Below are 13,258 nucleotides of genomic sequence, written 5' to 3'. Positions count from 1 at the left end.
CTTGAAGGTTCAATCTGGAATTTCCAGAATTTGGACTCACGCTCGAGTGGGGAACTCCACGCTCAAGCGTACAACCTGTGATCATGCAGTCTGCTCGAGCGTGGAAAGTGACGCTCGATCGGGAAATGCGTGTATCCAGTACTTTGCATGTGTTTACAGTCCGCTTGATCGGGAGAATGCACGCTCAAGCGAGGACTTGTGTCTCACGCTCAAGCGGGTATCGAGCGCCCATCGAGCGTGAATTTCGTGCATCCAGTACTTTTACAATCTGCTCGAGCGGATGAATCCACGCTCGAGCAGAGCTCCCTTGTCTGCATGTCCGCTCGAGCGTAAGAGCGTAGAAAGCCACGCTCGAGCGGGACCCCTATTTCAGCAAAATTTTGAAAAGTGTTTAAAAGTGTATCTTTGCATCCTCATTCCAGCCTAAGCATTCTTAGGTCTAGTTTAAGGCATCTTAATGAGGATATTGATGTAGAACCACACCGAGGCAAATTAGGGATTAAGTTATTATTTTCTCAACTGTGCAGCTTAGTGTGTGTCATTCTGTAACTGTAGGGTTGGCATCCGAGGACGCTCTAGCTGCTTATAGCCCAGTGCTCTATGAGTAACAATGTTGTAAAGATATGTTCAATCATGAATATTTTCTAAATAAGCAACTGTACCGCTTTCTGAAATGATATTTCTTACTAAATGAATGTTTATCCTATTTGTGAACTGTATTCGTGGCATCCATAGCAATTTACTGTTACTGTACTGTACTGCTATTGTCACAGAGATCTCTGTCGGTTCCTATGTTTGGAACCACTACTATTTACTGATATGATGGCCATCAACCGACTGTTTGGTCTGTTAAGACCTACTGTACTGTTTTGCTATTGGATGTACCACATATGACTATTATAGTTTCTGAATGACTGTTATGGCATTAAATATGAGCCACAAACTGAATGACTGATATACTGATAAATGACTATTTTAAATACCGAAAGGACATTCATTTTTAACCTCTTTATACATGTATTATTCACTGGGCTTTAGCTCACTATTTATATATATGTAGGTGTCCAGGCATCGGATCGGAGCTAGGGGCGTGGGGTTTAAACTCTCTTTTTGTCAAACCAACCAACGTTCCTCACTGCGAGGTTCCAAGTGCTGCCAAGCTAAGGCTGCTTTGGGATGTTTTAGATTCCCCTTTTTTTGTCTCTGTTTTGTATAGACTGTGTAGACTATTACTGCACTGCTATGGTAGGGATTTGGTCCCTAACTTGAATACCCGTGTATGATTGTATATGATGTATGTATATACTGTTTTTGTTCTAAATGTGAACTTGTTATGAAAAGTCTTTTTGCATACAAACTGTCACAGCTCATTGGACATTTTTTAATTACTGTTTTGGCTTCTGCCAACCCCTGTACTCTGTATTACTATTTTACTGTTAAGCAGGCCTTCAGTAATCATGGATTACTGGCCGGTTATGGTGCTAAACCCATACGGGCGGGTTTGGGTCGTGACAAAGATTAGATTCAGAACTGTGACATTGAGTCCGAACTATAGTACCTCAGAACAAAACGAGATTCGCGCCCTCGTCGGGCGCGCGGATGTCGAGGAGTTCCCGAGAGTACGTCTACTCTTGTTCTCCATTACCGGAGGTAAGGCTACCTGATACATTACTGGGTTGATCTTTTCAAGAATCTCATATAGCCCTACATACCTTGGCGCCAACTTGCCCTTAACACCAAACCGAGTTTGTCCTTTCATAGGGGTCGCTGTTATAAACACATGGTCCTTGACTTCATATTCTCTATCTCTTCTTCAAACATTTGCATAGCTCTTCTGACGGCTTTGTGCAGTTCTCACCTTTGTTGAATTAATTTCACATTTTCAGTTGTTTCTTATATAAGTTCCTGCCCCAACAATGGTATATCACCTACCTCAGCCCAACATATTGGAGATCGGCATTTTCTTCCATACAGAGCTTCATAAGGAGCCATTCCAATGCTTGAATGGTAGCTGTTGTTGTACACAAACTCAGCCAATGGCAAATAGGTCTCCCAATTTCCTTGGAAATCTAATGCACACATTCTGAGCATATCTTCCAAAGTTTGATTGGTCCGTTCAATTTGACCCTCTATTTGTGAGTGATAAGCACTACTCAACCTCAGTTCTGTCCCTAAAGCCTGTTGTAAACTTTTCCAGAATCTTGATGTGAACTTCGAATCTCTGTCAAATACAATAGATACTGGTACACCATGTAATCTCACAATTTCATTCACATACATGTTAGCTAACTTATCCACATTATAAATAGTTTTGACAGGCAGAAAATGGGCAGATTTAGTCAAACGATCAACTATAGCCCAGATAGAATCCATACCTTGAGGAGAGCGAGGCAATCCCACAATGAAGTCCATGGTAATGTGCTCCAATTTCCATTCCGGTATCGGAAGTGGCTGTAACAAACCAGCGGGCCGTTGATATTCGACTTTAACTTGTTGGCAATGTAAACACCTAACCACAAAATCTACAATGCACTTTTTCATTCCAGGCCACCAAAAATTATGTCTCAAATCATGATACATCTTTGTGTTCCCCGGATGCATGGCAAATTTGGTGCTGTGTGCTTCAGTCATAATACACTTTCTTAAATTAGAGAAATTTGGTACATAGAGTGTATTTTGAAATTTCAACACATTATTCTCAAACACAAACCCCGGCCTTGGCTTTAAGTCAAATTATTCCACAATCTTTTTCAAGTACTCATCTTCAAGTTGCTTCTGTTTGATTTCTTCAATGATTGCAGGTTGAGCGAAAATGGCAGCTAAAATCCCACATTGCTCTCACAAAACAATTTCAATCTCATTCTTTTGCAGGTCATCTAGCAAATCTTTTTTACTGGAAAGCAAACATGACAAATTTCCAATCAACTTTCGGCTTAAGGCATCAGCTACAGTATTAGCTTTTCCTGGATGATACAAAATTTGTAAATCATAGCCCTTAATCAATTCCAACCATCTCCTCTGTCTCATGTTCAATTCTTTTTGAGTGAAGAAATATTTGAGGCTTTTATGGTCAGTATATACTTCGCAAGTGACATCAAGTAGATAATGTCGCCAAATTTTTAAAGCGAAAATGACAGCTACCAATTCAAGGTCATGAGTCGGGTAATTCTTCTTATGTGGATGGAGTTGCCGAGAGGCATAAGCAATTACTTTTCCATTTTGCATTAACACACATCCCAAACCTTTCTAGGAAGCATCACTATAAATCTGAAACCCATCAGTATCATTGGGCAAAGTCAAAATCAGTGCAGTTACTAGTCTGGTCTTCAACTCATGAAAGGCTGACTCTCGCTATTCATTCCAATCAAATTATACATTTTTCTGAGTTAACTGGGTCAATGGCATGGCAAGTTTTGCAAAGTCTTTCACGAATCTTCTGTAATAACCTGCAAGTCCCAGAAAACTTCTAACTTTTGTCACATTTGTCGGTTTAGGCCAATCCACAATGGCTTCAATTTTCTGTGGGTCAACAGAGATACCATCCTTGTTGATTACGTGTCCCAAAAATGTTTCACTGTCAAGCCAGAATTCACATTTGGACAATTTCGCATATAGCTTATTTTCTCTTAGAATCTGTAACACAGTTCTCAAGTGATTCTCATGATCTTCCCTGCTTTTGGAGTAAATCAAAATATCATCAATAAATATAATAACAACTTCGTGCAGAAATGATTTAAACACTCTGTCCATAAGGTCCGTAAAGGCAGCAGGTGCATTAGTCACCCCAAACGGCATTACTAAAAATTCATAATGTCCATATCTAGTTCTGAATGCAGTTTTCTCTATGTCTTCTGCCTTAACTTTTAACTGGTGATACCCAGATCTGAGGTCAATCTTGGAAAACACTTGGCCTCCCTGAAGTTTATCAAACAAGTCATCTATTCGGGGCAAAGGGTATTTGTTCTTGATAGTTACTTTGTTCAATTCCCGATAGTCTATATATAACCTCAAAGATCCATATTTCTTTTTGACAAATAGGACTGGAGCACCCCAAGGTGAAGTGCTCGGACGGATGAATTTCTTGTATAGCAGTTCCTGAAGATGAGTTTTTAATTCTTTCAATTCTGAGGTTGACATTCCATAGGAGGTCTTGGAAATATGTTGTGTTCCTAGGATTACTTCAATAGTGAATTCAATCTCTCTATCAACTAAGTCCCCAAGCAAGTCATTCAGAAACACATCGGGAAATTCACGAACAATAGGAATGATTTCCACATTAGCACTATCAGATGATGCAGTCAATATACAACACAATTAGCCTCTACATCCCTTCCTAAGCAATTTCACAACTTTCATGGCCGAAATCAGGTATGGGGGAGGAATTATCCCATTTCCAGTAAAAATAAATTCAGGCATACCTAGTGGTCTAAACACAACAGATTTACTTGCACAGTCAATAGTAGCACAGTATCTAGTCAACCAGTCCATACCCGAAATATAATCAAAATTATCAATGTTCAAGGGCAACGAGTCAACATACAAGGTCATGTCACCAATCATAATGTCACATGCCGGATAAACATAAGCGCATATCATAGAACCCCCAGACGGTGTAGATACAGATAACACATATGTCATAGGTTCTAGTGGTCTAGTTAATTTTCCAGAGAAAACATGCGATACGAAGGAATATGTAGAACCAGAATCTATCAGTACACATGCATTTTGAGAACATATAGGAAGTATACCTGACACCATAACTTCTGTGTTCTGTACGTCACCACGCACCAAGGCAAGCACTCAACCTTGCCTCAGAGGTTCTTTTCCAGTATTAGCTTTTGCATTTGTTTTGACCGTAGAAGCAGACCCAACTGAACTCACCATAGGACAGTTGGCATTCTCAGACCCCAGTGGGCAATCTTTCACTACACGGCCTTTCTTGCCACGTCGAAAACAAGCACCAGATGCTCGGTAGCATACACCCTTATGCCTTCTACAATCAAGAAAAATCGGAATAGACCCACTGCTCTGACTCGAGTTGCTTGTAGACCTCGTATTCTGCTTTGTACTTATATGAGAACAACCTTTTCTGAAACCACACCCAGACCTTTTTCCTCTCCAATCAGTTGTTGTTGTTGCTGGGGCCTTACTTTATCTCTTAGCGGCTACAGTGGCTTCCGCCATTAAGGATCTATCAAGAACATGCACATATGTTGGCAACTTTAATACACCAACTCGATCAAATATGTCTAAGCCCAATCCTCCTTCAAATTTATGGGTTTTCTTGTAGTTCGTGTCCACCATATGAGGAGCAAATCTAACTAATTTAGTGAACTTTGCTTTATACTCTGCTACAGACATTCTGTCTTGCTTAAGTTCTTGGAATTCGGACACTTTTCTGTCCCGAAAACATTGAGAAATATACTTTTCATAAAAGATCTCATTGAATCGAGCCCACGTCATATTTCCATTGGTATTCTGAATCAGTAACCACCATCTCCGAGCTTCGTCTTTGAGAGTATAGGTGGCCAATAAAACTTTCTGAGTCTCGGTATAGGGAAATACTTCAAACAGTTTTTCCATCTCGAGCAACCATGTTTCTGCTTTCAACGGTTCAATTCTACCCAAGAACGTTGGCAGTTTCATCTTCATGAATTTCTGTGTTAGGTAGGTAATGTCATTATTATTTGATTCGGCTTGTACTGGCAGAGAAGGAGGGGGCAAAGGTTATGGTCTTTGTTGTTGCATCATAGCTTCAGTCAATGTCGTAAGCATCTGTTCCATTCGGCTCATGCGAGCCTCTGAAGATTCATTTATATCATTTCTCTTTGCATTCTCCATGTTGCTATAGAGACACTAAACAATAATAAACATAAGAATAATCTCGTTCATTTCTTTCAATTCATTTACTCAGATTTACATTCAGTTTTCATATCCATTTGGATTACCACACACTCACACATGCAGATGAAATGCCTCTACTTCTTACTAGGACATCCTAAGCTCATATGGACCTGTGTGTGCAGTAGAACATGTGCTCTGATACCACTCTGTCACGGCCGAAACCCACCCCCTATGGATTTAGCATCGTAATCGGCCAGTAATCCTTAGATTTCCAAAGGCCTCTTAATAGAATATCATATAGTTAGGGGCTACGGAAGCAAATATACAAGATATATGAGGTCCAATGAGTTGTGATGGCATACATGGGACAGATAGACAAATAATTTAAAACTTTTAAAAACTTGCGAGCGAAGTCAAAAGATATAGTATTTGCACATCACTCCATGAACATATAAACATAAATCTTGCCCACACTTAAAAGGAGCAAAGTCTGGTACATCACAAAAACAACCACTAAACTTGTTTCCATTCGAAACCTCCTCGGGAGGCACAAAGATTGGCTGACAAAAACTGAAACATAGGCCATCAACTTTGGGCTTGGTCACGCGCCTGCTCACCTACATACATAATATGAATAGTGAACTGGAGCCCAATGAATAATAATGGAGTAAAGGGTTTTAATGAATGATGTCCATATAGATTCAGAAATCATAATTCAGATTCATAACAGATTCATATTTATATTCTTGCCAGATCAAATACAGAAATCAGAGTTTATACTTAATCATACGTGGTACATCCATTAGCGCTAATAGAACAGATACAGAACAGATGCAAAATATATGGTGGTTATAAATAACCAATTCCATAGAGGAACCTCCGGATCTGGGTAACAGAGAATAAACATGCTGAGCCCCATGATGGAGCCTCCGGTACGGGTAACAGAGTGCAGACATATTAAGTTCCATAATGGAACCTCCGATACCAAGTAACAGCTAACAGATATCACATGATGCTAAGGATGTCATGAATACATTGTCAGAAATTGGACAATCATTCATTGTACAGAACATATCATTTCAGAAAATAGATCTTATTTTATCATACAGAAAGTAAATAAAGTTGAACATAGCTTTACTAAGTTATTACTCACAGTTGGCTTCGGGTGCAGACAGACAGAGCATGCTAATCAAACGGTCTACGACACGTGGCCTACATTAACACATAACAAATACACATCTGAAACACACATTGGAATACATCTAACCCATTACGTTCTTGTTCTTAGTGTGTCTCTTCATTGATCCTCCTTATTATGCCTTAATCTTGGCCTAGGAATGCCTACGATGGAATAAGAATGAAAAAGTGTATTTGAAACACTCTTTCCAAAACTTGCTGAGAACAGGGTCCACGCTTGAGCGTGGCTTTCCTCGCTCGAGCGGACATGCAAAAAGTGAGGGTTCACTCGAGCATGACTTCCTTAACTCGAGCGGACTGTATACTTTGAAAAAGTACTGGTTGCTTATTTTTCGCTCGACTGATGCTCGATCTCCGCTCGAGCGTGAGACTCAGGCCCTCGCTCGAGCGTGACTTCTGTTGCTCGAGCTTGCTGCAAAACATATGAATTTCTGGATATATGTATTTCACGCTCAAGTGGGTATCATGTCGCTCGAGCGGAAGTGCACGTATTCAAAGTGCTTCGCTCGAGCGTGAACTCCTACGCTCGAGCGTGGATTCAAATTCTAGAATTTCTAGATTTGATCTCCAAGTTTCAAACTCAAACCAAACACTTCAAAACTCATCCTCTTGGGCCAATATTCTGAAAAACATTTAGATATACATAAAACATAATGATTTGAAGATCCTTTCATGAAATCAAGGCCCAAAAGCATGCCAATTGTTCGCAAACTCAACTTAAACTTCATGAACTCTCCCAAAACATGACATGCATGAAATGATTAAGCTTCAAGTTTCTAAATCATGATCAAATGAAATGAGAGGATGTAAAACATGATGAATTCTAAAAACATAAGTGAGATGAATACATGTATGAAAGAATTCTTTGAAATCATGCTCAATTTGTGAAGAAATGGACATGCATACCTGGTATGGCTTAATTCTCTTCAACTTTAACTCAATTCCCACATGAATTCATCTAATTTACTTGTGGTCTTGAAAAAAAATCTAACTCAATTACACAACTAAGAATTTGGTCCCCTACCTAGAGACTTGAATTCACAAGTGTTGAAGTTAAACTCTCCAATCCTTTTCCAATAACAACAATTCCTAGCAAATCCTCTAGTTGAGTTCAATTCCCAAGCCTAGGACCAAATCTTCATACTCTTTCTCTCTCTCATGTTTAGAGCATCAATTTGAGGTAATGAGTGAGCAAAATGGACTAGTGAAGTCAAGTAGGCCTTAAATAGGCTTCATAGAATTGATTTAATTAGTTTTGGCTTAATCTAAATTAATGAGCATTAATTAATCTACTTTAATCGTTCCAAATCGAATTTCAATTTACCTTACCAGAAAATTTTAAAAATTCCAAATAACAAATAAATCAAATCAATTTCAGAATCAAATGCCGATAAGGTCTTCAATTTACAGACCGAAACTAAAATATGAACAAATCTTTCTACGTTAAACAGATATAACCACAAAAAGATGCAATGCACATGTAATTAACTCAGGATTTCTTCTTAATTACTTACTAGGCATACATAAACATGATTTAGCGCTAATCATGGGCCAGGCTTGTTACACCGTCCTGTAGTAAATTTAGCCGGATCTGCACCTATAACGAGGACCAATGCAAGAACTAATGCCAGACATAATGCCAAGAATGCAACGCCAAAGCAAAGGAGAGTGTTTGCATTCTTGGATATGTACAAAACACCAAATCTGTGCTGTCATGTATAATTTCCATCTGTGCTCAAAATGCTTATGTCTTGGTAGATTCTGGTTCTACACACTCTTTTGTGTCGCGTGTTTTTTCTAAAAAAATGACTTGGCCATTAGAACCTATGAATTATTTACTATCTGTGATTACGCCTTATGGAGGTTCTATGATATGTACTTATGTTTACTCGGCTTGTGATATTGTGGTTGGAGATATGACATTGTATGCGGATTTGTTACCATTGAGTATTGATCATTTTGACTGCATACTTGGTATGGATTGGTTAACGAAATACCATGCCACCATTGATTGTGTGAGTAAATTTGTCGTGTTTAGACCACTTAGTATGCCTGAGTTTGTTTTTACTAGAAATGGGATAGTTTCTCCGCCATACTTGATTTCATTTATGAAAGCTGGAAAATTGTTAAGGAAAGGATGTTGGGGCTACTTGTGTTGTGTGTTGACCATGTCTTCGGATACTGCTAATGTGGAAACAATTCCTACAGTCTGTGAATTTCCTCATGTATTTCCTAATGACCTACACGGGGAGTTAATTGATAAGGAAATTGAGTTTACCGTTGATGTAGTACCCGGGACACAATCCCTTATAGAATGTCAACTTCTGAACTGAAAGAGTTAAAAGTCCAACTTCAAGAGTTGTTAGATAAAAAGCTCATCCGACCGAGCACTTCACCTTGGGGTGCTCCAGTTTTGTTTGTAGAGAAGAAAAACAGATCCTTAAGGCTGTGTATAGACTATCGAGAGTTGAACAAAGTAACTGTCAAGAACAAGTACCCACTACCCTGAATAGATGACCTATTTGACCAACTTCAGGGAGCACAAGTGTTCTCCAAGATAGACCTTAGATCTGGGTATCACTAGCTGAATGTCAAAGCAGAAGATGTAGAGAAAACAACATTCAAAACTAGATACGGACACTATGAGTTTTTGGTAATGCCCTTCGGAGTAACTAACGCACCTGCAGCATTTATGGACTTAATGAACAGGGTGTTTAAACAATTTCTTGATGAATTTATTGTTATGTTTGTTGATGATATTTTGATTTACTCCAAAAGTAGGAAAAAACATGAATAGCACCTGAGAACTACTTTACAGATTTTAAGAGAAAAGAAGTTGTATGCAAAACTGTCCAAATATGAATTCTGGCTTGACAGCGTAGCATTTTTGGGGCATGTGATTGACAAGGATGGTATATTAGTGGATCCACAGAATATTGAAGCCATTGTAGACTGGCTAAGGCCAACAAATGTGTCTGAAGTTAGAAGTTTGCTGGGACTTGCAGGCTATTATCGCAGATTTGTGAAAGATTTCTTTAAGCTTACCTTGCCATTGACACAGTTGACATAGAAAAATGTACCATTTGATTGGAATGATCAACGGAAGTCAGCCTTTCAAGAAATGAAAACTAGACTGGTGATTACACAAATCTTGACCTTGCCTAACGGAACTGATGGGTTTAAGATTTACAGTGATGCTTCCTACAAAGGTCTGGGGTGTGTTAATGCAGAATGGAAAGGTAATTGCTTATGCCTCTCGATAACTTCGTCTGCATGAAAAAAACTATCCAACACATGACTTTGAATTAGCAGCTGTAGTGTTTTCCCTGAAGATTTGGCGACACTATCTGTACAGTATGACTTGTGAAGTGTACACTGATCATAAAAGACTCAAATATTTCTTCACCCAAAAGGAACTGAGCATGAGACAAAGACGATGGCTTGAGTTGATTAAGGATTACGACTTGCAAATCTTGTACCATCCGGAAAAAGCCAATATCGTTGCAAATGTCTTGAGTCGAAAATCTATTGGAAATTTGTCAAGTTTGCTCACCAGTCAGAGAGAGTTGTAATGTGATTTGGAAAATGACATTGAAATTGTGATGTATGAACATGGAGGGGTTTTAGCAGCCATCTCCGCTCCACCTACAATCATTGAAGAGATTAGAGAGAAACAATTGCAAGATGAATTTCTGAAAAAGGTTATAGATGAAATTGACTCAAAACTAAAGCTGAGATTTGTGACTGAAAATGGTGTGCTGAAATTCCATAATAGACTTTGTGTACCAAATTGTTCAGATTTGAGAAAACGAGTTATGGATAAGGCTTACAATTCAAAGTTTGCTTTGCATCCAAGAAATACAAAGATGTACACGATTTAAGACAGAATTTCTGGTGGCCTGGAATAAAGAAAAGCATTGCTAATTTTGTGGCTAGATGCTTGCATTGCCAAAAAGTTAAGGCTGAACATCAACGACTCGCTGGATTGCTTCAACCACTTCCAATATCAGAATGGAAATGGAAACATATCATGATGGACTTCATTGTGGGATTACCTCGCTTTTATCGAGGTATGGACTCTATATGGGTAATTATTGATCATTTGACTAAATCCGCATATTTCTTACTTGTCAAATCTTTGTATAATGCAAATAAGTTGGCTAACTTATATGTTAATGAGATTGTTAGTTTACATTGTGTGACAGTATCTATTGTATCTGATAGAGATCCTAAGTTCACCTCAAGATTCTGGCAGAGTCTATAACAAGCTTTGGGAACTTAGTTAAGACTGAGCAGTGCTGTACACACCCCATTTTTGACTGCCCTTAAGACTTGGGCGCCACTGATTGATCACTCGATGATGAAAGTTGTGCTGTGCAAATGTTCGATTTCTTCAGCAATGAGAGCTCTAAATCCTAACTTTATAACCCATTTTGGACCAAAACTATTTTGACCAAAATTATTTTAGACCTTAAAACCCTTTCTTTCAAAATATTTTTGAAAATGTTTCTACGATGTTCCGATGCTCACATTTCGTTAAATATTGCACTTTTCGGTAAACCGAACAAGGACAAAGTGGAAATAAATGAAATAGAGGTGAACTCTTTGAAAAATCTTTTAAACATCTTATTTAGAGGTTTGGAGTTGAAGAAAATAGGAAGGGAGGAAAGAAAACTAGTTAGGGAAGAAGTTGGGCATGAAACCGTTAAGAAAGAACTGGGCAACCTCACTAAATTAGGCCTCTCCTTTTGTACACTTGGACTTTAGTTGTGAGGCCACCACCACTGGAAAGTGGACTTCTGGGGCTTCATTTACACTCAAAAATCTCCTAAAGTCGAGTCCAGATGAGGGAGATATGAATGCTTGAAGTTAGGCATCAATCCGATTAAGCCAAAAATGAGCAACCTTCATTAAAATAGGAATATCTCTTTGCACACTTAGAATTTAGATGTGAGGCTACCACCATTAGAAACTAGACTTCCGAGGCTTCAATTCAGACTTAAGAATGACCTAAAACCGAGTCCGAATGAAAGAGATATGCCTATTTGAAGTCAGGCCTAGAGACATGGCTGGCAGGTGGCCAGCAGCCACCATTTGTGGACAACTAGCCACCATTTTTTGTCTGCCAGCCAGTGATGGCTGGCCGGCCACCACTGCTAGCCTGCCGGCCATCAGTGTAAAAACTAGATATTTTCTCCAACTGTTTCCACAAGGCTCTAATTGTCTTTTTTAAGATATTTTCGACCAAAGCTCATATATTTCTATATATAGAAGACATTTCTTCTTGATTTCAAGGTAAGAAACATTTTAGGAGTGAGAAAATTTTTGGAAATATCCTCAATTTCTACAATTCTCTCTCTCTCTTTTGCAATTTGCATAGCCTTTGCTCAAACACTCTAAACCAAACTTAAAGAACTTCTTACTGAGATGATTTGAGCTTGAATTTGAGCTCTTGAAACACTTGAGAGTGTGAAATTGGTGGTTTTTTACTTAAGGGTTCATTCCTTTTCAAGAGGTATACCTTCTCTTACTTTTGTACCATCTTTACACCACTTATTTTTCATCTTTTTTTGCTGTTTTTAAGCTCTTTAAAACCTGTTTTTATGGATTGAAGCTTGTGGTTTAAGGCAATTCAAGGTAGAGGGGTCAGCCACCCTTCTTTACACCTTGTTCTCTAAGCCTTTCCACTTGTGTTTCCTATCTCTTCATCAACTTCTTTTGAGCTTTTTACCACTAATTTTCAGATGTTTTCAGAGGCTAAAAAAAGTGGTTTTGAAGTCCCAAAAATGGAGGGGTTAGCGACCCCTCCTTTAGCTTGTTTACTAGCTTAAATTGCCATGTCTTAGCTTATTGTTTTAGCTACTTTTGTCTTCATTTCAGCAATTTTTTGTACTGTTTGAGCTTATAAACTCTGTATTTTTTTGGTTGAACTTGTGGTTTAAGGCCAATAAAGGTTGGAGGCCTTTGCCCTTGTGTTTCCCACCCTTTTACTATTTTTTTTTCTAAACTTTTAAACACTGTTTTTCAGAGTTATTTCAATGGCTAAAAACATATTTTGAAGTCTAAAAATAGAGGGTTAACCCCCCCATCCTTGTGTTTTGTTTACTAGCTTAACATGCTCCATGTTTTAGCTTATTTTTCTAGTTTTGTTAGCTTAATTCCAACATGTTTTAGGGTTGCTTCAGACCTATTTTAAGACTCTTTTTAAGTGTTTGTT

The 13,258-nt window shown here is 38.6% G+C and overlaps 3 protein-coding genes across 3 annotated transcripts; 2 read left to right on the top strand and 1 right to left on the bottom strand.

The window, feature by feature from the left end:
- Window positions 1-4,314: 4,314 nt before the first annotated feature.
- Window positions 4,315-5,646, bottom strand: LOC114271766 (uncharacterized). The gene is made up of 3 exons (XM_082876585.1): window positions 5,170-5,646; window positions 4,806-5,058; window positions 4,315-4,706 (listed from the first exon to the last, which is right to left on the bottom strand). The coding sequence occupies exons 1-3, from the start codon at window positions 5,644-5,646 to the stop codon at window positions 4,315-4,317; spliced, it is 1,122 nt and encodes a 373-aa protein (XP_082732711.1).
- A 3,563-nt stretch (window positions 5,647-9,209) lies between these two features.
- On the top strand, window positions 9,210-10,111 carry LOC145793715 (putative mitochondrial protein AtMg00860). Its single transcript, XM_082876584.1, has 2 exons — window positions 9,210-9,326; window positions 9,860-10,111. The coding sequence occupies exons 1-2, from the start codon at window positions 9,210-9,212 to the stop codon at window positions 10,109-10,111; spliced, it is 369 nt and encodes a 122-aa protein (XP_082732710.1).
- A 103-nt stretch (window positions 10,112-10,214) lies between these two features.
- On the top strand, window positions 10,215-10,922 carry LOC145793714 (uncharacterized). The gene is made up of 3 exons (XM_082876583.1): window positions 10,215-10,280; window positions 10,374-10,584; window positions 10,672-10,922. The coding sequence occupies exons 1-3, from the start codon at window positions 10,215-10,217 to the stop codon at window positions 10,920-10,922; spliced, it is 528 nt and encodes a 175-aa protein (XP_082732709.1).
- Window positions 10,923-13,258: the final 2,336 nt, after the last annotated feature.

Source organism: Camellia sinensis, chromosome 6 (assembly GCF_055761805.1).
Source record: "Camellia sinensis isolate YWXY chromosome 6, ASM5576180v1, whole genome shotgun sequence".
Taxonomy (NCBI): domain Eukaryota; kingdom Viridiplantae; phylum Streptophyta; class Magnoliopsida; order Ericales; family Theaceae; genus Camellia; species Camellia sinensis.
This window is presented reverse-complemented; position numbering and strand designations above follow the sequence as displayed.